At 47.9% G+C, this 27692-nt stretch overlaps 1 protein-coding gene across 4 annotated transcripts in view; it reads left to right on the top strand.

The window, feature by feature from the left end:
- Nucleotides 1-27692, top strand: part of Hasp (Hig-anchoring scaffold protein) — an 810838-nt gene that overhangs the window by 648554 nt on the left and 134592 nt on the right. For 2 of the 4 annotated variants that reach the window (XM_065432842.2, XM_065432840.2), the window contains exons 12-13: nucleotides 15942-16274; nucleotides 19489-19701. The exons of 1 other annotated variant lie outside the window; for it this stretch is intronic. In XM_065432842.2, coding sequence (XP_065288914.1) covers nucleotides 15942-16274; nucleotides 19489-19701 — 546 coding nt within the window. The remainder of the gene's footprint in view (nucleotides 1-15941; nucleotides 16275-19488; nucleotides 19702-27692) is intronic. One more of the 4 variants, XM_070523594.1, reaches the window with a different exon arrangement.

The raw sequence follows: 27692 nt of genomic DNA, 5'->3' as shown, positions 1-27692 counted from the left end.
TTTTCTAGACATATATATTGTACATGCATAGCATATAAGTCAATATTTACACGGTTTCTGATGGAATATAAGACATACGTGCCAGTGACCATTGCGTCAGCGTCTCCTTTGTATTGGAATACCTCGTGCACCGCTCGCGGAAGACAGGAAGGCAGTTATTTCGATTCGAGCGCAAGTAATTCATCTGTGATGCATGTGACCATAAATGTGCTACGCGTGCAAACTTATTCGGAGCGCTCCCTTAGACGGAAGTTCCTTATTCAAGCTACCGACTTAGTTTCTTTGGAGGCGCCGCACGTGACAAGCAGCGTTAATTTACTTCTTTTCCCTAAGAGGAAAATTTTTGCCACTTGCTCTCGTTCCAGAAATCTGTTTAAGAGCGAACCTCCGCATTGAAAAACGTTTTGTGCATGTTCAAAAGAAGAAGGAAGAAAGAGTTCCTTTGCAGTAAATCTCTCGGTGCAATTGAACGTCTTCGGAGAAAAAAGCTGCAGGGTGTTGCTGGCGCAAACGCTGGCGCGTTCTCCGATGGTATGGCAATCTGTTTCCGGTTCCGCTCGAAGCATGAAATCTTCTGTGCTACTTGACGGCTATGCGAAAGTACGCGGCTGGTTTCGAGGTGATTGTGGAGTGCCGGCGCTGGGCGCTTCCGCAGCTGCCTTCGCGTCCATTCGTCCAGGACTGCTGAGAGTAGGTCGAGTGTTTCTTGGTGGATGACGATCGAGCAGCCCTTCAGGTGCAGATGACAAGTTGCACGCGTAGCTTTTGCAACCTCTTTCATGTACATAAGCGATCTTTATGCTTTCTTTCTTTTTTTGTGCCATGTTGGCCTAAAAGCAGGAGCACTTGCTCTGCAACTAGCCGCCTGGAAAATATATTTAATCTGCGGTATCAGTCTCGACTCTTGACCATACAGAATATTGGGTTAGCAGCACTGCGATATCAAAGTTATTTTTATGTACCACAGCTGCTTTTAACAATAAGCATAAGCATAATAAGTAAGTGTTTAGTACAAGTGCACCGAAAATGTTATCATCATCTATGGTCCCTTTCAGGGTATTACATAAGGGGAGGGGAGGCATCAATAAACATTATGGTCATTATTACACAATGGCTAAATTACTAATATAATGGTTAACAAAACTTGGTATGCATGCCTGAAGACGATGGCCGAAAAAAAGAAAATAGTAGATCTGGTAGCACAACCGGCAGTACAACTGGCAGCACGACCGGCAGTATAACAGAGTAACAGCGCAGTGGTGGTAGGTTAAGGGTTTAAAAAACGCGACAATATGTGCCTAAATTTATCTGAATTACTTTCATTTACTATATCGTCGGGTAGCGCGTTGCATAGGTCAATAGCAGTAGGTAAGAAATATTTGTTGAAGGCATTATAAGTACTGTGCAAGCGATTTAGGCTGAGGTTGTTGAACAGACGGTGAGAAGTGCGGTAGGGTGCAAGTAGAATAGTGTTCCTTAGCTGTGGGAAGTTATAATACATTTTTTGGAAAAAGGAAAGTTCTGAAATATTCCTACAAAGTGTTATACTGGGGAGGCTGGTGGATGATTTAATGCCACCTATACTTATATGCCACTCATAGTTTGAAGCGATAAAACGATGACGTTTAACATTAAATATAGTAGGCTCCCGTTACGGGGGGGGGGGGGGGGGGGGGGTAGGGGGGGGGGCGGCCGAACCCGAGGGTACCACGAGAAGTTGTATATGGCTTAACAGCATGATCCCGCAACGCATGCCTGGCTTCTCCGAACTGCTGTTATTAATTAGAAATGAAAGATGTCGTTTCAGAAGGAAAAGCTGTACAGACGACGGCAGTTATTTGACCCTGAATCAATAAAGATATTCTTATCACCCGCTCAACAACGCACCAGAAGGGCACCGAATGTCTCTTGAAGACGCAATTGAGTCATACATCGCTGTTGAAAATATTCACGTCTGAACTCTTGGCTATTTTCTTGGACTAAAAGGCGGCTCCGTTCATGGGTTGCTAGTCGTTGCGTTCCCGTTCAGCCCTAGTCACCTGGATTTCTTCAAGGTCTGGTGAATCCTCCTAGGCGCGAGCTCGCAACTACTGAAAGTGGCCAGCGGCCATATTCGCTCGTATACCCTTTCACGATAATGGCAGGCTACCTTTCCGGAAGTGCAATTTGCGGGTCGTCTGAAATTTTGGAAACTTTGTCGAGCGCTCCATCGACAATATATTAAAGCGAAGCTTTTTTTTTTGCCTTTTCCTTCGACTTTCGCACTGCTGCTGCTGCTGTGGGCTGCTGTCGCGCACACCGCGTTGGGGGTGGTGGTGGTGGGGGAGGGGGGGGGAAGGGTGTGTTCAGAGCGTTTAGAGCGATGACAGCGTGAGTAAGAGAGAAAACGCGACGGGAGCTCGTTTTCACCCCACCACGGATGGATGTGGATGGATGTTATGAGCGTCTCCTCTGGAACAGGGCGGTGTGTTGCGCCACCAAGCTTTTGCAATTATACTGCCTAATGTCCTACCACGTCGAATGGGCACAATGCCCTCTGGAGCTCCCTGGCCGTCGCCACATTAGCCGCTTGACCGTTGTAATTATCCGCGAGTCCCCTCAAAAGCATTGAAGAAACTGCAGCGCTTCCCTGTAGATAGAACTGTAGAGAAGAGAAGAAGGATAGGGAGAAGAGGCAGTTCCAATATAAGAGAGAGGGAGGTTACGTGAGAAGTCAAGGAAACCCTACTGCTATACGACAGCGCTTGCGGGGAAACAGGATAAGCTTAAGTTCAAGATACGGTACAGTACGTTGCTTCTATCTGAATAGTAAACGCCATGCAAACATGTCAAGCGGGCAACTTACGCAGGGCGTGCAGAAGCAGAGCCGCATTAATTAAAGCGCACCGCAGGCTCCAGGAGACACTACGGGAGCGGCTGACCGTCAAATCAACACTTCTGTGGCCGCCGCGTTAGCTTTGCGGCTATGGCATTGCTAGAGGTCGTGGATTTGATACCAATCGCGGCAGCCGCATTTCCACAGGGGGGGGGGGGGGGGGGGCATAGAAAACGCACGTGCACTTAGGTTTTGGGACACGTTAAAGAACGTCACGGTGTCAAAATTAATCTAGAATCCGCCATTACGGCTTGCCTCATAATCCGAGTGTGGTTTTCTAATGTACAGCCCCACAATACAATTCAAGTTTAATACTTCTGCCACAATGCGATGTGCCATGTGAGAAAATGGCAACCCTCAACCCTCTCAGAAGTTATAAAATATGGCGCACAACAATGCATCAAGCAAACACCTCTCCCTGTGTGTTCTGTGTACTACGCAGACAAACAGAAGTGGTGCACGCAAGGTAACGTTTAACATCAACTCGCCACTCTCGTGTTAGCCTAAACGTTGAAGAAATTAAGCTTTAGCTGTCAACATCACCTCTAATTATTGTCAATCAAAGCATGGAGCACGAAAAGCTTCGCTTACATTGATTCCCACAGTACGTGGGATCTGCATAGTTTTTTTTTTTACATTCAATTTTGAACTGCAGTGCGCAAAACTGACGAAGGACCCTGGCAGAGTTAACAGACAAGCGCTGATTGTTAACTCTGCAGTACCCGTCTTTCGAGCGCGCTGCAGTCTAACTGTCAATCGTTACCAACTAGCCCCTAGTTAAGTTCTATTGCAATATATTTTAGTTTGTCTTAAAGCTTGACTACGTTATTCATACATATATACTTAGGCATATATGTAATGTGACTCGTACACCGTGAAAAAAGTCACACAACACCCGGCTTCGGATCCAGCCTAGAGGGAAGAAAGGAAGGGCAGGGATCTAGACTTTGTCCCGGGTTTGTTACCTTACTCTGGCGGGTGAAAATGGAAGCACTCGAAAGAAAAACAAGACAGTAGTTCCAGCCGGGAAATCAAGTCTGTCACCTTCAAGTGCTACGGTACAACTCATGTGGCTTTCCGGGTTCATAAGCTGAGAGGTTAGACTCACAAGGCGTTATACTTTGGTAAGAGGCCATTATCCAGGCTATACTCTAGGTGCTCTGGATAGTATACATAACTGCGCGTAGCCTCTCCTAGCTTGTGTGCTTTCACATTCGCACTCTATTGTTTATCGATTTTTGGTTATTTTACCAATAGAATAAACTCTTTTTAATGTCTCTATCGCCTTGTCCACGCCTCCTTTGGCAGCGCGATTGTTCTTTTAATGTCATTTCGATTTGCTTCAGTTCAATACTCGCATCCCTATAAAGATGTTTACACCCTTACGGGTGTTTTTGTGTCACACTGGTAATAAATACCCTTACCGTTAGGGCCTCATATAAGGCCCTGAGGGCCTTATATGATTTTTGTATATGAACAGAAATTTATAGAGGCCGACAACGGAGCTATAGCTAGACTTGCGATGACAAAGGACGTAGTTGAAAAACCATATAATCATCCTGACAGCCTTGGGCCCACAGAAATATCCGACAAGTATATTTCGCAAGGAGTTTCTTCACAGTTTTGTGGGTCGACGAGCGATGGGGACGGTATTCAAGTAGCACCTGCATGGACAATGGCCGGTCGTCCAGTCTTCGCAATGCGATAGATGATGTTTGTCCTTCCGACTGAAATCGATGACAGCGGCACAATGAATGTTCGATGTTCTAGCGTTTCGCCGCCCCAAACGTCGCATGCAGCATTGTCGGTCATTCCGATCAAAGTAATGTACGTCTTCGTGGAAGCCACTCCCAACTACAGCCGGTATGGGAGTGTTGCCTCACGTCGCTGAAGCCCAGGTGGAGGTCGGTGTTGGAGCCAAAGATTCAGTACGTGCAAACAGGTGCGCCTTATATTTGGAGTGTTCCACTCTGTTAAAATGAGCTTGCGTTCCAGGTGGCGAAGCTGCCTTGCAGCGCCTGTCCTGGAAAGAGGAATGGGAACGCTGTGTTGTTCTTGATGTGCCTCTCGGGCAGCTTTGTCTGCTTGATCATTTCCACTGATCCCTCAATGGCCAGGCAGCCACTGGAAAATAATTTCGTAGCCTTTCTGCTTGACGTCGAGTTGAAGTTCGACAATTTCATATGTTAGCCGTTGATGAGCTCCACGTCGGAGAATTGACTGCATGCTGTGTAAAGCCGGTCTCTAGTCGGAAAATACGGCGCACTGCGCCGTATTTTCCGACTATCAATCAATCAATCGAAGCGCACTGCGCAGAGCCGTTAGTTCTACAGCCGTGGACGTCGTCACATGTGTCGTCTTAAATCGCAGTGTTATTCCTCTTGTCGGTATAAGCACAGCACCGCCAGAACTGGTCGATGTGGTCGATCGGTCAGTATAGATGTGTACGTGGCTACTGTATCTCTCGTACAACAGGAGTAAGCTCAATTGTTTTAGAGCAGACAGTGGTAGATCTGACCTTTTCTGAAGTCCTGGAATTCTGAGATGTACTTCGGGATGGCACAAACACCATGGAGGAGACATCGGCCTGGCCGTAGGTGTGTACCCCTATGTAAGCGAGGCGCGATATGCACTGACAGTTGTGCTAAATGACGTGCGGGGCTTTCCAAGGGGAGTTCGGCGAGGTGTTGCCAACGGGTCCGGGAAGTGTGTCTGACATGTGCACGCATTGCATTGTCTCGGAGGTGATGTGCGGCGTGATTGAATAATCTTGAGAAACGGCAATAGTTTCAGCCGTCGACGCACTGCGTAGTAATTCAAGGCATATCCTCAGAGCTTGGGCCTGAACTCTCTGAAGTGTACACAAATTGGTGTTGCAGGTGTCGGATATAACACCCTGTACCCAACAAACAACACCCTGTACAGCTGTAACATAGATTGTGTGTACGCCCCCAGGTATTTCTTGCTATAGGAACCTAAACAGATGACAAATATCACTCGGAGGCTTTTACACGTGGTTCACGTGAGGAGTACAGGGTAGGTCTCTGTGAATCACAACCCGCAAGAACCTGTTACTTCTACTGGACGATATCACTTGTCCGTTGATTGATATGCCGTATGCGGACATTGGCTTCCGGGTAAATGCCACCAATGCGCACTTTTCCCACGTCGCCGCCAGTCCTTGTTTACGAAGGTAGCATGGTTTCGAAGAGACCGCTTTCTGAAGCCGAGCGCGAAGCTGAATCCGTGTCGTCCCCCGACGTCCAGATGCAGATGTCGTCGGCGTAGATAGAGAGTCGAACGGTGCTTGATAGGTCCTCGAGTAGTCCAACAGGCTGGTATAACAATGGGCACATTACAGTAAAGGCATCAGAATGGAGAAAGCTGAATGTCTAGAAACCATGGCACGATATTTCGTTTGCTTATATAGCCTTGCCCTGCGCCAGCCCAGACGACACGATAGCCCAATACCACCAGCAGGTCGCACACGGGCTCTCGTATTCACACTGATGCAGAGATTTTGCGTGCGTCAATGCGAATATTTATTGCGAATGATACTTCCCGAAACACGGCGAGCATTATTGTATAGCGCTGTTTTCACCGTGGAGATGTGATTTTCTTCTTATTATCATGGGTATGTATTTTTCTTCGAAACATATTCTTTATAGTCATCATCATTGACGTTACTTTTTCTTTGTGTGTGTGTGTGTGTTCGAACCGTGTCAGCGTATAGGCCGAGCAAAACTTCAATCTCAGCTTGTTCAGCGACATAGGAGCCACACACGCGAAGGCACGCCGCGTTTACTGAAATGCTGGATTTCTTATTTAGAAAAACTGATACCACCAAAAGAAAAAACGGGGTAGGGGTGGATAGTCGCTTACCAATACTCACGCATCGCGCACCTCTTGCTTTCATAATACTTCATAGCAAGGCTTAGTCCAAGCCACAAATGAAGAATGAATCTCTTTAAGCTAGGCTCCCAGTTAAGGGCACGTTATAACCATGCAAACGCCATGTATATAGTATATAGACGCAATGTTTTCTTTCTAATTTATTTTTCTTATTTCTTATTTTCTCCTTGTTATTTTTTTCGATGCGGGCCCTGTATTTTCCTGGTCTTTAGCGTGGAAAATGTAGTTTCTCATTTAATCTTTGGTTAGCAACGCAACGATCTACATGGGACATGTAGACACTACATGTGACATGAAAGAGCACTCCTCTTAATTCTCATGTAGATCGTCGCACTGCTAAATAAAGATGCAACATGACCAACATGCCCGTTCAGCCACCCTTGCAAAAGACATATGTAATTTCATTGGTTGCCCTTCAGGTTAGGTGACACGCCTCTACTTATTGGTAGTTTTATGAAACTACACTTTATGTATGCAAGAAGCAATTGCGCGAGCATTCTCCGGCGCGTTCATGATGATGATAACGATGATGATGATGATGATGATGATGGTGGTGGTGGTGGTGGTGGTGGTTTATTGGCATCCCATTCGAAACGGCATGTTGACAAATAGTCATTTAGCCTGCAGATGGCTATGCATAATTGTGCCGCCTAGCGCCACATTCAAATATGTACGTTTATCTGCACCCCCCCCCCCCTACCTTTAGCGTTGACAAGAGATAACTAGGAAAGTCAGCCGGGTAGGGCTAGGCAAATCCGAATGGCAGGAGTGTGATTTTCCTTTTACAGCTTGCGTGGCGTGAACAGGAAATTAAGCTCGCGCATGGAACGAGCAGTACAGGACAGAGTGACAGCGATAGTACGAGGTGGTGGGATGAAGGGAAATCTCAAGTCCGACTGGACACATCGGTACATGCCGCTGATGGAAACTTACGTATTAATATTGACACGCTGCTTTGTCCCATTTGTCACCGGCGAATTATCATTCACGAGCCAACAACTGTAAATAAATGCGTTCTCTCTCTCTCTTGGACGTGTTTATCGAATGGTAACAAGTAGATCACAATCGTTCTTTTTTTAACTCGTTTTCACCAATAAGCACCGGTTCCGCAAGTAAACTCACTTACCTCCCGATTCTAACAAAACCAATAGCCAAAGAGAACGAAAGACCCAGGATTCATTACCCGCTCTCTCCGAAGCGATGGTGCTTCAAGACAGCTTTGAAATGATGCGGTAATCGACCTAGGTGCGCATAACGGCGCATTCAGTCCATTGAGTTCCATACATTGCGCACACGAAATGACAGTCTTTTTTTAATAGCCTCGTTGAAGGTGCTCGTTACTTTTAAGACATGACGAGGCTACATGAAGAAGGCTGAAACTTTTTAGTGTTACGCGCGCCGCGGTGGCACAGTATAGCATCCTGGTGCTCAATACGAGGTCGCGGACTCAATTTCCGGCTGTGGCTGCCACATCCACAAGGGGGCTGTGTATGAAAACACCCGTGTACTCTGTGAGCTCGTTTATTGCTTTGGGAAGTTGAACTTCACGAATCAACTTTGCCATTGTGTCGTAAAGCGCAATAAAAAAAAAGAGATGGCAGTGCATCGCATGCGACTGAATGCGCTAACTATTCCATGGATGCGGTCTTCAAGATTCCGCTGGCAAACGTTTTATCATCATCATCATCATCATCATCATCATCATCATCATCATTATTATTATTATTATTATTATTATTATTATTATTATTATTATTATTATTATTATTATTATTATTATTATTATTATTATTATTATTATTTAAAGGTTAGGCGGCGCATTGTATTAACAACAGATTACGTGAGCACGGAAACTTGATACCATCAGACACAGGAGGATATTCGCCTCTGTTTGTAAAATGTGCAATTGCGTCACTCGGTCCTTCAACTCCGGCACCTAGCAGCAGCGGGACTTTCGCCGCATAATCCTAGCCACTACACTGCTTGGACGCAGGGACCACATTATCGATCCCTCCTGGACTTTATTAGATCCGCAAATCTTTCTTCGTTAATTTAACCATCCTTATTCGGCCGAATCCCATGCCCCTGTATGCCCCGAGGCATTAAACCTCGCATTATAGAAAAAAAAAACTCCGGTAGCGTCACGGGGAACCAACGATACAGCAGATGCAACGGCAGTTTTTAGAGTGCAACTGAAAAATGCTCCCGCCGTCCAGTAGGGATGCCGCGAAAGTGACGCAACATCTTGGACCATAACAGACGCGTGCCTATGTCGGCGCTTGCCTTTAGCCCATGGAGTGCGCCCATTCAAGCTCTGTCCACTGTACACCGTGGTCCATGGCCATGCGCATTGGAAATCGTGCGCGCGCTCTTGCGTTCTACCAAGTCGGCGCAGACAGGTCAGCTGGACACGTGCGCCTCAAGATTAGCAGTGAATTAGCAGACGTGAAATTGCAGCGTGCGCTACTGAAGACTGTATTCCGCGCTCGCTAGGCTGTGCGTGTCACGGCGTCGCTGTTGGAGCGGGAACTTTCAGCGCTGGTTGGCCATTGCATGCGGTTGCCCGCTGTACACGAGCGTGAGACTGCCGCGGAAGATGTGCGAGTGCATACATCGTGGCAATTAGCAAAGAAATAGTTTATCTATCTTCACAATCCTGATACCGTTTCCTCTGCTCTGTTTTGTGCCGAATAGTGTCGCGCATGCGCTGCTTTTTTTCTCTCTCTCTTCCTTTTTTTTTTTTTTTGAAGGCCATCAGTGCGCAAGTCCAGCTCGCCCGTGCGTATCTTCCCGGTGCACACGCCTATTCGCTGGTTTCTCTGCTTGCTTGCTTACATTACGGCGCCTTGTTGCAAATAATGCCTTCTGCCTTATTCGAATCGGAAGGGTTAAGTCCCTCTTTGCCGCAACGATCTGAGCCGTGACGTTGCATACATCAAAATATCAGAATAGAATAATTTTTAAGTCATTTATGTCTGAGAAGCCGCTAGTTGAGATAAATTTGGCTGGTTATTAGGTTCTGCTTAATAACCAGTTTCTGGCAACTGGGCATGGTAAGGCCAAATAGATCTGATACAAATGACCAAAATAAAGCGTTAATTAAGGTGTCATACTAACTTTTGCGAGTCATTGTGCCGACGCTCTACACGAGTTATTTATCAGTAGAAGAAACATAATCGGGCGAGGTTGCACCTCGACCGAAAGAAAAAGTGTTGACCTTCAATTTAATATTCCGCGCACCTACATTGTAACTTCGTGCCAACGAGAAATACGCACTTGGGGTTTCCTTTCCGGTAAATTTTTATTAACTACATGACGCAGTTTCAGTGCTTGCCCGATTTTTTTTTTCACATACGACTGGCCATGTCATTTGTGATAACACCCTACGCATTCGCAGATGGGAAAAAATGCTACTGAAAACACACATAATTAAGAGACGTTGTATAACGCAGACCAGAGATAAGGTTGCTCGAAAGCCCTTTTATGTGGCTCCTGATGCATAAGCTAACTTAACAGCGCGCTTGGCGACAGGCGAAAGAAAGTGGTCGTGTAAGCCAGATTCACACGCAGCCGAACTCTTCAGAGAAGGTGAAAAAAAAAAAAGAAAATACTCTGAGTGTGAAGACGACTTGGACGAACAACGGGAATGCCAAGTTGGCTATATGAGTTCAAATAAACCGAGAGAACACCTCTTTGAGAAAAATCGAAGCTATAGGCATTCGGGGAGGGCTTAAAGAGAGCGGTGACGCGAGGCGCCAAGGTGAGCGTTGCCGCATACGCAAGCGCTTCCCAGAAGGAACAAGTCTAGAAAAGGTGCGTGCCGGAGTCAGCAGGTACGCGTTCAGACAACTGGACTCGCGAAACAGGCCTTAATCGAACTAGCGGCGCGAGAATTAGACCGGGCGGCGCACTATAGGTTCGAGAAGCGTTCCCCTCTTGCGCACCCTTCTTTTCTGTCCGTTCGCTCGTCCCTTTCTTCCTGGCGGTTTGAATCTAGGTTCGCAATCCCAGTTTGTCACCAGCCAAGCGTTTCATTTCGTGCCACGGGGTGCGCATGACCACACGGAGAAGCTGTGCAGCGGTGCGAAGACGGCAGTAATTGCGCCCCACGACCGCCTTTGGCTGCTTTATTCTCCGGGTCTTCTTACTTTCTCTATAGTCACGAAGATACGTTCGACGGCCCTGGAGGAGTTGACGGTACCTGTGACAAAGCCAACCTAATTACACATTGTACATGACTCTGTCATGCAGGCTGCGTTTTGCAGAGCTTGGAAATTTAGCAGCAAAGCTTATGGAGAGCCAGGTTGCCTTGCGCTGCATAAAGGGCTCCGCCAAGCTCTCTGATAACGAGTAAACGAACATTAACTTTCAGTTATATATAACTGCGGTGCCTGTCATTAACTTTATGCCGTCTTGCCAAACCACTTCACGTAATAGGCACGTCCTCTTTCGTGGAGCTGTCGACGCTGTCTGCATGCTTCGTGCGCCCTTTATCGGTACGCCATAACCGGCCTTTAGTGTTGCCCAATGTTCGCCTAAGCGAGTGCTCGCAAGATAATTGCATGCAAGAGATATTCATCGTGTTGGTGTATACGTCTGTATATAGCTTAGTCGCAAATATTTCAGTGAGCAGTTCTTTTACTGACGAAGCATGCACGCCCAACTTGCCATGAAGTCTGTGGACGTAGACACAACACAGCTTTTGTCTTGTGTCTGCGTCCACAGACTTCAACACAGCTCTTGTGTTGTGTCTGTGTCTTCCTTCGTCTTCGTTTTCAGTGCGCTGTTGCTTATTTGCCACGAACCGATTCAAATCCGCCCAGTTTTCTATACTCTTCTAGGGATCAGTATACAGGTGCACTCTAGCGACACGATGGATGCGTGCGCCTTTTCCTTTGTACTCGTGAGGTGGCCACCCAGTGCGTGATGGGGGGGTCTAGTCATGGATGGCCTTTTAAGACTCGAAACGACAGCGCTAATGCCGAACAAACAAAAACATGCACCAACTGGCCCAAGCATGCATTGTTGTGGAGCTTTATCACACCCGAGATACAGTGTTTGTGCAGATATTGATCAAACAGTAGAGTGCAGAAGAGTCTGAAAGTGCGCAACCTCCCTTCTTCCCCTTAAAATTGCATGGCGCAATGCTGTTTTTTGAGGGATGCTGCCTTGTTCTGACATCTGGAGCTGGTGAACAAGGTTAATACAGCATAAATTCAATTTGAAATGATCTGATGCCTTTTCTTCGCCAGAGGAGGCCTAACTGTCAAGGAGACCTCGGTACGGTAGATTGAGCGCATGTCGGGAAGGAAATAAAGAAAAAAATGATTTTAGAAAAGCCAGGAGGTTGACCTGAGGTAGAGTCCTGCAGCCTGCGCGGACGAAAGTTAAAAAAGAAATGGGACTAAAATGGAGGGCTGTGAGGGACGACGATGAGGTCGATCCGCGGTATAGGACGTGGTTATTACAAACCTGGAAGAGAAGGCCTGCTCACAACTGCTTATCGTCACCTCCGTTTTCAAAACATTCATGATGTTTAGTACGGCTGAAAGGCCATCGAGACAACTTCGGTTGACGGCCTGATCTAAAATTAAAGTTTAGCTTGAAGGCAATGCGTATTTCTTAGCTTATGGTACGGGGCAGCCATCGTGCCATAACAAAGCAACTCGTTGCTTCCACGAGGGCCTACCAAGTGTCGCAGGTAAAGGGATATAGCCAGTGGCGTCTTTGCCCGTCACAGTAGTCGCGTCGCCAGGCGCGTTCTTTTCGCCCATATTTTCTTGCACGTGCCCGAGGCTATATTCTTCGGATTAGCGTCTCACCTCTCGAGACATCGTCATCCGTCTATAGTTCCCCACCTACGGGCCTTCAGTACAAGGCGCTGGCGTGTCGTGCCAGTATCTATTATTCTTTGTAATGCGAATCCTCTGCAAGCGCTCCTGTGCGTCTGACAAATGCACGCGAGCAAAGTTTCATTTTGCCCCCCCCCCCCCTTCCTGACTCCGCTTGTAGCGCGTACCCCACGCTACGAGCCGCGGTTTAGTGATGTATGAGCATGATCGAGGCGACGCGTGCCACTTCGTGGAGTGACTTCGCGGCGACAGCGGTGCGTTCCCGTGGTTTTGGTGGCGGCGGCCGTGCTGTGGCACCCTTCCCAAGGTTTCAGCACCGCTCGGCTGTAAGCGCGCCCTCTCTTCCCCCATCTTCGTATTCCTCCTTTGCCTCGCCCCGATGGCAGACTCTCGTTAGGCGCGTATCAAGTGTCAAGTTAGGCACCGCTCTTCCAAACCGGAGGAGCTGCCTCCTTAATGAGCAACAGCACGCGACAGCCCCGGAAACGCCGAAGCACCGTTTGGGAAGAAGACGGCGACGATGCCTCGAGGCACCGATCGGTCGAGCGCAAACTTCGCGACAGTTGCCGACTCCTCTCAGTCGTTCTTTCCTCTCCTGCATTCCTGGCCCCTTGAGTGTTTCAACTCGCTACCATGGCCTCAACAAGCCACCGAGAGAGAGTTTGGGCCCCCAGACTTCGTTAGCGTTATATAGCCGGGAACCTGCGACAACAAAACGAATAAAAGGGGCATAATACAGAAACCGCACTACATAGACGCGCCACAGAACCTCACTACAGAAACCGCACTATACACTTCAGGCTTTAGCGATATACCCTGCGGTGCAGGATGCTCCACCTTAGCCGTAAGAGCGAGGGTTTATTTATTTATTTTTAGGCGGAGGAAAGTTTCGATAGGGGAGCTTTCGATCAACAATAAGATCAAGCGGTGGTCTAGCACCTGGTGCGAGAAACGTCGCCGACCCGATGCGCGTTTTGTATATATAATGTGCCAATAGGCCTTTGTTCGTTCATGTTTTCTTCTTTCTTAAAATTTATTTATTCTGTTTTAGGATGATACTGTCTCGACAAATCTCGTAAATTAACAATCGGTATATTTATGCCCACTAAATCGATATTAGTATACTCCTACCCGAGTTAAAAATTAAATTATCGGGTATTACGTGCCAGAAACACGATCCAATTATGAAGCACGCCGTATTGGAGGATTTGATTTTGACCACCTGGGTTTCTTTCAAGTTGCACCCACTGCACGGCACAGGAGCGTTCTTGCATTCAGACCCAATCGGAATGCGGCTGCCGCGGTCGGACTCGAACGTATACGGTCGCATTCTTAGCAGCGCAACGCCATAGCCACTGAGCTAGCGCTGAAGTTATTTATAACCGCTTGCCAGAGTGATTACAACAGAGAATGTGGTGTTGGTTGCGGCGCGTACTTTCCGACCAGCGTGTGGGTGTGAAAACTTTTATTGTATTTTATTGTCCGGAGGCTCGACTTCTTAAGCTAAAGCGGGCCGCTCCCAGGTTGGCACTGTCAGGCCAAGCTTTTCGTACTTTTTTTTTACTTTCGCGATGGATTATTAAATGCTACAAATGTTTCTCGAACTGTTGTAAGAAAAACAATGGTTGCACGGAACTTCGAGGTGTGCTCGGAGAATATAACACAAATGGCGTTCGAGCCATATACTTTGTGTGGCTGACTTATGCCATACAAGCTTACCAACGCAGAAATACTTGGTGGAGTTGATTACCGCAGCGCTGAGAAGAATCACACCAGGGGGACTCCGGACTCAGGGTATCTCCAGCTGCCTCCTTGTGCTCCCGATAATGTATCTATATATCTCCCTCTCTTCTACATTGCTCTAAACCATGCTTTTGTATTGTAATGGGCCGACGAAAACGCCGGCGCGTACATGCGGTGCTCGCGCAGGAACCACATACGCGCCGGCGTCGCGTGATTACTTTTCTTCCGGTTCTGATCTTCACGACAAGCGGACTCAACCTCCTTGTCATAGGAATGGTAGTGGGTGATAAACCGACAAGGTGTGACAGGTACGTTTGGTACCCTGTACACTTGGTGCATCTGTCGTGGACAAACTGCGGAGCATTAGTGGAAGCCTTGCGTGCCTCGAAAGCGATGTTTGACACACCCGACATGCCGTATAATACGTAATCAAATTACTGAGCCAGCGGACTTGTCAAATACTCACCACGTTTGAAGATAAGGTACAGCCAGACGCCGGTGTGATTTGCTTGACTTTTCAGCAATCTTATCGAAAGAGACAGAGAGAGTAAGTAACATTATAGGGAGCCAATTTAAATGTATTATGCAAACTAGTTATCCAGCGCTGCCAACGAACAGCCCCGTCACACTGTACGAAAAAAAAAGAGGATATGTTGGGAATCGTATTCTCAATAAGCACAGGCGAGTTGTTGGCCAGCCATAGACCAACAAAAAAACATGTTGCGCAAGACCCTCGCGGGCTCCTCCCTGCCCCACAACAAGCAGTGTCCGTCTGCCATCGCTATCATACGCGTATCTTTTCAGGTGAAAAAGTAGGCGTCTTCAGGGCAGCCACAAGTGAAGCTTTGGTACAGTGCGCCGCCTTATAGCGCATGTAGACGTCGATTGTGACGCGATTTAGCATAAGGTCCTCATCACTGTTATTGGCTGCACAGCACGCACTGCAAGTATGAGAGTGGAAGAAATCAAAAATAATACAATTGCGTCTTTAGGGCTCGCGCCATGAAGAATTCCCCGCTTACCCTCCCCTCCCCCCCCCTCCCCCCAACGAAAAGAAAGAAGCACACAAAGAAATCCTAGCAAGGCATTGTAGCGCGCGCCGCAAAGTGCATGGTGGAAAATTTATGTCAAGCAGTGAACGCCGGCGCCCGTGTTGGACAACGTTGTCGATCATGTTCGCAGCCGAGGCTGTCACGTTCTGCTACATCTTCTCGTTGTCAATGCCGTCATCCAGTGTTACAGGATGTTTATCAAAACATACTGTTGGGCCAACTAGGTCTCTCGTTAAGGTCTCCCATTAATGGCCTCCCGTTAAGCCACTTGGTGGCCTGAAAAGAGCGTCGTCGCCTATACCGTAACGGCTGAAGCGGCATGACAGCACGCGGTTCAGTCGCGTGCGCCCATGCCGGTCGGCAATGGCGCGACCTTGTTAGTACGACACACGCGGGTGCCGTGGGAGGAAGCAGTGCGGCGCGCGCAGGTGTACCACTCACGGACAGTCGTGTGCAGCAGGAGGGGCGCAGACTAACGGCGCTTGCTCTTCCGTGTCTCCCGGTCAGTCTACTGCCCCTTCCCGGGCTCGATCGAGCACGGCCGCGTGCTACTGGTGGGCAACATGGGAATGTACGACTACCGGCCGTACGTGCGGCGCGTGAGCAACAACCGGCAGATCATGTTCGAGTGCCGCCGGGGCTACACCATCCTGCACGGGCCCCCCGGAGCCACCTGCGTGGACGGCCGCTGGAGTCCGTCGGAGCTCCCGCGCTGCGTGCGCGGCTCGCACCCACACGTGCGCCAGATCCGCAGCGCCAGGCGCCGCCGCCGCCGCCGCCTGGCCGCGAGGACGCGACGCGACGCCCACACACGTCGCCGGCGGTGGCGCCGCACGGGGGGTGAGTGCTGCCCTGGCTACTCCCGCCGCGGGCGCTCGCATGCCGTGCCACTTCGTCTCAGCCAGGGGTAGCCAAACAGGCGTATTCAAAAAGTCCTCAGCATAGTTTGAGACACTTGCGTCGTGCACAGCATTTTGAGTATTTGCCCTTTTTGTTAAGAAACACTGTTCTAGTTTTCAATAAAGGCAGATTCACAAGTTCGTGAAAACTACCCAAGTTTGGCAAAAGCTAGCTTAACATTACGCACGTTGCTATCGGAATAAAAAGGGGCTGCCTCACGAAGCAGCCGGTGATTGAGCAGCAGTTGGGCCACCCCTGGCCAAATCTTTTAAATGTAGCCTTTCTTTACATTAAAGTGCGATATCATTATAAATCCGAAAGGCTTGTAGATAGCATTGGTGTGGACCATTCTGTTTATATGCCCACGTGTTCACTATATGTGCGCGGAAACGTAACTGCATGTGATATTCATATGGCAGTTTTTGTGCCTTGTTGCTTTCGGATCCATTGCATCCGCTAGTCTAAAGCACCTCATTCTTTTCCTTTTTTGTTTTGCTTTAGAATAATATACGAGAATCGCTTACAAAAGCACTAACCAGTGCAATCAAAGTCAATTGTCTTAATGGAGATACCACTCATACAGTTACGTGCTTTGAACGGTATAGTATTTGAAGGCACTGAAGAACTGAAGACAAGGCGGCAAGGCCCCTATGTGATTAAATGAATGTGCGTCAACTTGATCTTTGTTTCAGTCGCAAGTAAGTTTCTAAAAAAAAAGCGAGAACTTTAGCCTGTTCAGTTCTTACTCTCGATGAACACGAAAAGGAAGAGAGCAAAGCAAGTCCGAAATAGGTGACGAGGAGGAGGAGGAGCGTCATCCTCAAATTGTTTACAATGTACTCAGTATGCAAATGAGAACCTCAGATGGTTATAGGTTGACTGAAATGAGGGAAAGAAAGGATGGTGGGGTTTGAATACTAATGGCATCAATGGGTTTCGCAATGCCGAGGAGCTGCACGACTTAATTAATTTTAAGCCTTGGGAGAGGAAACATTTGCTGTGCCGCGGATGCCGTCTTATTTCTCTGTGATACAATCCCGTTTGAAACCCATTTACAGCGGCCTTGCTCCTCTTAAAACGATTCGACTTGTTTTCAACGAGCTGCGCACAAACCCTAACGATGCTACGTCTGACTGATTGATCGTTCATTTGTCGCCTCCATGTTAACCAATTACCGACGGAAAAGGTGATCCGGTGGCATCTGCTAACCATCTACTGAGATTTAGTGCGCCGCTGCAGTCGAGAGGTTTAAGAAGAAAATGGCAAACGGTGCTAGAATCGCTCAAAGTAAGGGAAGGAAACTCTTTTTTTGTCGCAACTTAGCGGGAACACTGTGAGAACATTAGATACGCCGCCGGGGCTCCCAGCGTGGTTGGAGCATTTCGAAGGAAAAGAAACGCAGAAATGTCTTTTCGAACACAGCAGGGATAGAAATTCACCTTTCCACCGAGGCGTCGTTTAAAGCTCATTACTTTAAAAGTTGAATCCAACGGATTATTCAACCATATAAAGCAGAAGTTATGGGTCCGCAAAAAAAATCTACAAAAAGTCTGTGAAAGGGTACCTCGTGGCGTCCACTCTGCGCATCTGCAAGGGATGGAACTTCTCTTTACGCGCTCACCCATCGTGAAAGCTTGACAAAACTCCTTAATTAGATCGGTCAGGCAGGCGGCAGAGGCCAGTGGGGCCCTGGACTGAGGGGCTCCGACTACCCCTCCTTAATGTCTGTCCCTCTCGAATAAAGATAAAGTTTCTCTCTCTCTCTCTCTCTCCCTATATATATATATATATATATATATATATATATATATATATATATATATATATGGCAAGGTGAAAATTTTCAGTCCACGTAATGCACCGTGACTTCCGTTTGCACCAGTGTTATTTAGTCTATAGATTCAGAGAAAGGATCGCCATCTCGCAACGGACAGAATACAAGAGATGCACTAGACGGGAGCGTGGCGACTTATTTATCAGCGGCTCTGTACTACCTCATGAGAACGTTTGTCCCGGTGTTTCCTGCTGTATTCAGCGCCCAAGTTCCTACACAGCAGTTAGAAAAGCAGCACTTTAGTGCTGCTAATGCTTTATATTTGGCAATAACATTCAGCGAAATGACCAACTAATAAAAAAAAACACTGCGTCGGCTGTATAGAGTGGCCTAGTACAACCATTAGTTTATATGGCACGACATGCGAATTGTCGAGTTACCATTAGCGAGTGTCGTCTTTTCCTGTTTGTCTTCACTGTGTCCGTGTCAGTGCGCTGCTTCACCAGCAAGGTATGATGATCACTCACCAACTAGCCCAACTTTCCACTTTACTGTACCATTAGTGTGACGTGACATTCCTTGTAATGCCGCTGTTAACAATGAGCACTTCTTAACCTCACATTGTTTCAGCTCTCCGACCTCTCAATGCATTCCGCGTCGACGCAAGTGAAGGTAACGCCGACGAAAATTTTTCTTTCCATAAATTTATAAATTTATTTGGTTGCATCAAGTTGCATCGATCCACCCAATAGGCGCGCACTCAATCCAGCATCCTCAAAAAAATCATCGAACAAATTTAATGTACGACCTTGAGACAAAGTCTGCAACTCGCTGTGAAGTTCTCGCTTTAAACCAGCGCGTGAGGCGCATTAGCACGAGCTCTATCAACGCTTGGCCTGATGGTGTCTTTCAGTACCCGTCGGGGCAAGAGCATCGCCATTACGGCGAGAGGAGGAGGAAACAACTTTATTTTGTCAATTAGGATTAGTGAGGTGGTGGCTACCAGGCAATGCCTTACAGTCACCTCCTCCCCTCTTTCGACGGCGCGAAGTTGGACCTCCTGGCTCGGGTCCCTGAGTATTGCTTCCCACGCTTCAGGCGAGGAGCGGCCAGGAGATCTGGTATGGGAGGGTCTCGTCTGCAGTCTCAGAGAACATGATTTAAAGAGTCTATGGACCCACATAGCAAGCAGTGTGGGTCTATCAAGTCAGGGTAAAATGTTGTGCGTATTTGTGGGTTGGAAAAGGAGTGCGTTTGGAGGGGGCGCCAGGGGAGTCCTTGTTCCTTAATGAGCTCGGAATGAGTTTGGGGTTTTGTCCGTCTTGCGAGGCGGCAGTGAACGCATTTTCTCAACGCTTCTCCCTCCGTGTCATTCTTCAGGTCCGTGCAGGCTGGCGCCAGACGCGCTTGTGGGCCCAGGCCAACGGGGCCGCAGCGATGATGGGGAGACGCGCAGCGCCCGTCCAGCAGGCGGCCGTCGCGGCAGGGAGCTCTGCGGCGCGGGCAACGCCACAGCCAGGTGCGTGCAGGCCGGATGGCAGCCCTCCCGGGAGGAGAGACGCCTCTGCCGCCCACGGCCTCGCCGCCGCGCCCGTAGGTATTACACTCGGGGACAACCTTTGTGGCGCTGCAGTGGTCTCGAACACCGCCTGGCCAGCTTTGCTGGACAGCGACTCGCACCGTGTACGCACTTTGCTTGCTTTAACTGACCTCTAGTGCGTTCACGCGTCTAAACGGGCTGGGATAGCGTGGAAATCCACTCATCTGCTGCTTTGGAACTGAGCGGCAGGTTTGTGAGGTACCGTGCAATGCATGTTGGCTGAGGTCTTGAAATTTAGCGACCATGAGTTAAAACGCTGTTTCCGGCTAAAATTTCAACGTGGCTACACCAAAACTTTCGTTATATCAGTGACTCCTGCGCTCCCTTAGCGTAGCGAAGATGTTTAAGCACGCCTCAAGTATGCGAACGTACGCCTGTACGATCTTTGCTTTCTTTCGGTACGCCTTCTAAAATTGGAGCTAAATAAAGCATTAGATCATTTCTTCCCTACGAAATGGTAATCGAGCCTTCGCCATTTTTAAAAAAAAACGTTGTGTACACTTTCTCTAACAAACGGAACCTCGAGGGCCTTTCTTCAAGTGGCGCACTGCGTTACGCTGTCTGGGCCTTGCGCTAGCAATGAGTGAGGGATGTTCTTACGCACAATAGCTGCACTGCGGCCTCAACCTCATCTTTTTTTTAAATCATGGGCAGGACATTTCTTTTTTTTTTAAACCTGAAGTGCAAGAAGAGGGCAGCTGAAAATTTTTTACACCGCTTTCAGTCAAAGCACGGAACTGCCACCAATGACGAAGCACCATCATTGCGAATCACATAACCGGTCTATGCTGAATCATGGGACTTATTGCAGCGCTTACTGAAGCTGCTGGTCAACCGTTCCGAAAGTACGAATCCGCAAGAACTTGCCTCCAGTCGACTCACTGGGTTCTAGACCACTGCAGTGTGGCGGTGAAGTGGAGGCTGCCAAATGCAAGGCCGCAAGTTTCACGTGGTCTTCTCTCACGCGGTGAGGTATTGGGAACTGATGGTTGCAGAATAAATTGCTTGCCTTGCAGCATCCTCTGCTTCAATGCCACACAAGGTTGTCCCTGGATATAGACGCGCCGCGCGGTCGACGACCTTCGCGGCGACTTTCCGCAAATGTTGAAAGTTAACCAGCAAACAGCGCGGATCATAGCTGTGAAAATCATATAATAAACCACCTGGTATATATATATATATATATATATATATATATATATATATATATATATATATATATATATATATATATATATATATTTCACTCCGTGCGAGGAGCGCGTCACCAACGACTGCACGTTTCAGTCGATTTTATAGAGTCGTTGCAGTCTCATGAACTGTAAAAGGCTACATCAGTTAAGTTTTCATAAACAAACATAAAAAGCGCACCTTCGCATGCTTAGTACGCTTCAGATTTATGAGCACAATTTGATGTGTAGAAGGGAGTGGGAGAGCGGGATCTCCCTAATGAAGCCGGCTGCATTCAGCACACTAAAGCTATGTATTGCTGATTAAGTTTATATGCCTTGCCAGGCACTGACGTACATTCGCACGCCGTTAAATAACTAAAGAAGCACGATAAGCCCATGCAGTACGAGACTCTTAAGCGAAACCCACGTAAGTAGGCAGCTTGCGAAAAATATGTAATGAGCGCGCTCATTATAACGCCCTTCTCCCATTGAACTATCACGGGAGTGAACAGCCTTCCCGGCACACCAACGCTGAGCACCGATTGTATTCAAGGCCGCGCACTGACTTTGTTGTTTTATTGCGATACCAATTACATGGGCACGTCAAGCGAATTTCCGCCGTCGCCGTGATGTTCCGTATAAGGTCCAAACACGATACCTTCGTCGCCGCGCGGCGTGCGCTGGACGCATGTGTGAGTGAAAGCTTGCGAGGGCCAGCCGGCAATCGCGGCTCAATCTCACACGCGCAAGGGAGGAAAGCGGAGCAGCACGCCGTCTTCTGTCGCGCGCGAGGCACGGGGTGGGGGGCGAGGGAGAGGGGGCCGTTCTACTCCAGTGGCTGCTTACGGCGCGGCCGCCATGGATATCTCGAAAGCGATCTGCGCTGTGGACAAAGTGTATGAGCCGAGGGCCGGTAGCTTCGTAGGCGCTGTGCTTTCGGCGTTTCGTTCGCATTGAAGCGAGAGACAACACGAAGGTCAATTCGCTCGCTGCTGATGCCGCGTTTCCTCATTATAGCGTTTTGACAGCGAGTTTCCGCGGTTATCGAATACTATGTGGTTATGTGTACCTGTGCTCGCGTGACTGCTTCTTGATTTAGTTGGTAAGCGAATGCTTACAACTTTATACGGCCGATAAAAATACTATCCTTACTACGCATAGCTGTCCACTAATTTGATATGGCAATCGATGCTTCGGCTTACGAAACTGCGAGTTTTTTTGTTCGTCGGAGACTGCACCTGAAGAGCATTGAAGCATATGAAGCATTGAGCATACGAAGAGCACTCACGAGTGCAATAGCACTTATTAGGCCATACAGCTCTTTAAGCCTCACTCATTTTGGAGCATGCATCTGTTGTGGGAAATAGCACATGCCATTTCAACAAATATTGCATTTCCGTCCCCTTGTATTCAGCTTCGATCGGTGCAATGAACTGCGAAGTTGTTGAGACGACAAATTTGATATGGCCGATGTGTGCTAGGTGCGTGTTTCTTGAATGGTTATTTTGAATAACTGCTATATTCACTGTTGCTATTTCTGTTGTCTCGCACTTATGGTACAACTGTACAGCACATTCATTTTTTAAAGGTGTTACTTATACCGTCGTAGCTGGCGTTATCTATACGGTGTCCCAGCTAACTCGCACCATATTTGTTTTACCATATTTGTTTCTTGGCAACCTCTTAAAGGAGTCTCCAGTATTTTTATACTCTAATTAGTACTCATTATTAACGAACGTTATAATTATTATGTTTAGGGCCGGAAGGTCAATGCAGGGTTTTTATAAGTCACCTGAAAACATCACTTTTTGTGTTTTGCAACGCGTATAGCATTTGCGTAGCGGTTTTTTCGTTCTTTTTTTGTGCTTAAAAGAAAGCCCGCCAAATCACTAAAAAATGTCGCCACGGACCGCCGCTATCGCGTGTCAGCGACCGTTGTTAGTGCGCTTATGCAAGCACAAAATATACTGGAGGCTTCTTCATGCACTCAACCGCATTCAACCGCACTGGTGAGTTGGCTTTTTTTTTTTTTTTTAGTAGGTCTGAGTATATAGCATCACAATTGACTCATGCGTTTTGTCTTATTGTTCCAAATGTGCCAGTACCATAAGACCAATACATTGTTCCTAGACTCACACTTTGATAAGGGTCAATTATTACTCTTTAAGGTATTTTTCGGAGCTGTTGGCATGTTTCTTTTTTTTCCGGCTACCCCTTTTCTCTTAGTATCGCTGTGCCACGATGAATGACGAGAAAAAAAAAAGATAATTGAAGCACCCTTAATAAAACCTACACGATGGCTGTCGAGAACAGAAGGCACGCGTATACGCCCCGCTTACAGTTTTGACATCTTATAATCTCAATATACACATTGCACAATGGTGTAGTTGCAGTTATAACATACGTGCTCATGTACAAGTTGGGCACAGTTCATACGTGCACATTTTCTCTGAACGTCACTTGCATGCCTGCGTCACAATCAGGGTACCCACAGTTCCAACAAGATGCTCATTCCGCACTATGTGTATATAAACACGAGCAAAACACATTTACCAATAGGTCTCTGCGATTTTTGTCTCTTCACGTGCGTCTCCGCATGGTGTTTTGCGCCCGCTGGAAGCACCTGTGGCTGCTTCTCTATAGCCATCGTGTCAATTTTTTGCAGGGCGCGAATTGATTGACCAGCCAACTAAGTATCCTGCCGCACATGTTTTGACGCTCCGTCCTGCATGGGGTTGACAGCGAAGTTATAAATCAAAGAAAACTTTGCTCCATTTACCAGCACTTATTCACTGTTATACACTTGCGGCAGTCATGCTAAATAACACGGAAACCGAGGTAAAGGAAATTAAAATGTAGCCGCAGCGCGAAAATGTGTCGTCAAATTTGTCGCCTTGCTCGGCGGCGACTGATAGAATTAAGCGCTAATAAATAACGGTCAATCTTCTCGCCCATCGTGTCCAGCACGTTTTTGCGCTGGGTTTCTCTCAACGCCTGCGCATGTCTTCCACGTTATTACCTCAGTGATCGCTGGTCTTTGTCGGCAGTCGAATAATTAATTTCTCCATCGCTAATTACCGGAAATTTCAGCCTCGAACGATGGCGGTGCTGTACTTTTAGGGACAGCTATTCTCCCTGCCCGTTTTTGCCGCATCTTTTGCTAGCAGCGAGCGATCTATAGTGCTCGCTGCACTTAGCTGGCACTTGCTGGCGCGTCTCGCATGCAGTGTTCCGCGGATGTGAAATGTTTTGGAATAGGTCGCAAGCTCGCCAAAGAGAGCGACGGTAGATGACGGCACGACACAGATTGTCGCTCATTCCTGCTTCGAGAAAAAGTGGTGCAATCTTGCAGCGCGCAAGATTGTGTGTGTGTGTGTTTGTGTGTGTGTTTGTGTGTTTGTGTGTGTGTGTGTGTGTGTGTGTGTACGCGTGCGTGTGTGCGTGTGTGTACGCGCGCGTGTGTGCGTGTGTGCGTGTGCGTGTGTGTGTGATTATGTAATTAGGCGGAATGCAAAAAAAATAATCTGAGTATCTCCAAGCGTCGGCAAACAACACTAATTTGGTCTTGTCCAGCTACGTGGCATACGCATCTAGTGAAATCTTGGTGCATGATAGTTGCGACGCCTTGTGTGCCTATATATATATATATATATCTATATATATATATATATATATATATATATATATATATATATATATATATATATATATATATATATATATATATATATATATATATATATATATATATATATATATATATATATATATATATATATATATATATATATATATATATATATATATATATTGTGAGCATTATTCATACGCTTCATATCCTCACTTCTACATACTCGTAATCACCGTTTTGGGGCCTGGTGGTGGGGCTCTCACTCGGGAGAATAAAGAAGAGGCTGGCTGCCTAAACCTTCTCTCACAAGTGGTGTAGTGCGCTGTCCGGTTTCTTCGTCTTCTCGCTCCCGGTTTCTCTCCAGCTTCGCCTACGCTACATCCCTGGAGCTCTGCTCGGGTCACCGCCTCTATCAACTGCACTCGACCATGTCCCAAGACCAGCATACCAATACCACGACATCCACATTGCCTGCTCCTGTGGGAACACCTTCTTGAACGGTCATCACCCCTCAGAAGGATCCACCGGTGTTTGCTGGACTTCCAGGTGACGACGTTGAAGACTGGTTAGAGCTATACGAGCGCGTGAACGACTTTAAACACTGTAACAAATCTGCAAAACTTGCTAACGTCGCCTTCTACCTAACCGGCGTCGCGAAAACTTGGTTTTACAATCATGAGCTCGATTTCGTCAACTGGAGCTCCTTTAAACACCACCTACGCCAGATTTTCGCGAACTCGTCTGTCCGCTCCGATATCGCTAAGAAGAAGCTTACTAAGCGTGTTCAGCACTCGGGCGAGTCGTACACTTCGTACACAGAGGACGTCCTCGCCCTCCGCCGCAGCGTGAACACTTCGATGGCAGAGAGTGACCGTGTACGCCACCTGTTCAAGGGTATTAGGACTGTGGAATTCAATGCTCTTGTAGTGCTGAACCTCACTACCGTCGCAGACATCATCAGTACGTGTCAGCGTCTCGATGAGCTTCACATGCTCCGAATAAACCCTGACACTTCTGATTTCAAGGCGTCCAACGACAGCGAGCTACAAGCCCTGATTCACTCCATCGTCCGTGAGGAACTGCACGGCCAAGCTTCGTCAACCCCTCCTGAGGTCCATATGACGCCTCGTTGCGGAGGCCTACGCCACCTTGTGAGGGAAGAAATAGCTGCCTTGACCTGCCCGCAAGTCCCGAGCCCGCACCTTATCCCTACGCCAACATACGCTCAGGTAGCCTCTATAGTGCCACCCTCCCAGCAGCCACCACGACAGGCACCTGTACCGCACATTTGCCTGAATCCTATCACTACAAGACCACCACCTCCTCCGCCTTACAACGCATGGAGCTCACCTCGACCGGCTTGCTACTATTGCGGCATCCGTGGCCACATTTCCAGGTTTGCCGACGCCATCAGCAAGATGAAAGGCGTGGCTATGACGCATTTGAAAGGAATGAGTTTTGTGGCCCTGTACCACAACGTCGGCGTTCTTACTACGATTATTTTCCACAACGTTCTCCATCTCCACACGACTTCAACGCTGCCGGTTCATTGCGTTTCACGCGTCGTCGCTTTCCATCACCGATGCGGCGCTCCTCTTCCCCTCTTCGACCGGCTACTTCGTCCTCCGATCACAGCCCGGAAAACTAAATGGTGCAGCTTCAGCAGGGAAAGCTGCATCCTTTGGACAACGTGAAACTCCTCCAGAGTGCCCGTCAAATGTACTTATGGTGTGTGTTGAAGGTGTCCGAACCGAAGCTTTGGTTGACACAGGCGCATCGCTTTCCGCTATAAGTACTAACTTGTGTTCTCGATTGCGAAAGTGAATACACCATATTATGGCCCTGCCCTTCGTTGTGACAATGCAGTTCTTGTTCAGCCCTCCGGTGTTTGCACTGCGCATGTTTTCATTGATGGCATCCTTCACCACATTCAGTTTGTCGTGCTGTCTTAGTGTACATACGCGATGATTTTGGGATGGGAAATCCTGTCCTCCGCCTCAGCTTTCAGCTTTTGCCGTCAGCGAACTATTCATATGACGGATACTGAATCTTCGTCCGCTCTTGATGCTCACGGCCTACGTTTCGTCACGTCTACCGACTGTTTTATTCCCGCGGGCCATGCGCATATTCTCACACTGACTTCCGACACAGTTGTTAATGGTGATGTGTTCCTTGCGCCGAGCGGTCGCTGCATTTCTGGTGGGCTTAGCCTTACCCCTAGCCTGGTGCGGTTTAAGGACAGTAGAGCGTTCGTCGCTGTTCGCAACCCTGCTTCTTCGCCAGTTGTGCTCTCCCGGTGCACTACTGTGACTTGCTTTACTGACACTCAACCCCTTTCGCTGGTACCACTTCACACCAAATCCCCACCTTTGCCTACCGCTACTGATTATCATACTGCCGCTGCTTCTTTTAACGGCCGCAATAAATCCAGATCTGACTGCTGCGCAGAAAGAAGACCTTTTGGCACTCCTGCACAAACACAGTGCCTGATTTGACGTTCACTACAAGCTTCTGCGGCGTACTTCCGTCGCAGTGCATCGCATCGAAACCGAAGGCGGTTCGACTGTACGCCGCCGCCCGTATCGCGTGTCTTGCGCAGAACGGAAAATCATTGCGGATGACCTTAATGCCATGCTCCAAAGCGACATAATGCGCACATCGTCCAGTTCTTGGTCATCTCCTGTTGTGTTGGTTCGCAAGAAAGACGGCTCTGTACGATTCTGCGTCGATTATCGAGCCCTTAATAAGATCACCGCAAAGACGTATATCCGATGTCAAGAATCGACGATGCCACTCCCTCCAGGGTGCAGGACATTTCTCTAGTCTAACCCTCCAATCCGGGTACTGGCAAATCCCCAAGCACGAAGCGGACAAGGACAAGACAGCCTTTCCAACACCAGACGGATTTTACGAGTTCGACGTCATGCCCTTCTGTTTATGTAATGCTCCTGCAACATTTGAACGCATGATCCACACAGTTTTAAGTGGCCTTAAGTGGAAGACCTGTCTGTGCTATTTAGATGACATCGTTATTTTTTCTAAAACTTTTCGTCAGCACCTTCAGCGTTTGGACGGAGTTTCCACGTGCATTTCCAACGCTGGACTCCAACTCAACACAAAGAAATGCGCAATTTTGCCAGAAAAAAACATCGAAGTATTGGGCCAGGTTATCAGTAAAGAT

This window comes from Dermacentor albipictus, chromosome 1 (genome assembly GCF_038994185.2).
Source record: "Dermacentor albipictus isolate Rhodes 1998 colony chromosome 1, USDA_Dalb.pri_finalv2, whole genome shotgun sequence".
Taxonomy (NCBI): Eukaryota; Metazoa; Arthropoda; class Arachnida; order Ixodida; family Ixodidae; genus Dermacentor; species Dermacentor albipictus.
The sequence above is the reverse complement of the archived record's forward strand: the minus strand, read 5'-3'. Positions and strand labels throughout refer to the sequence as shown.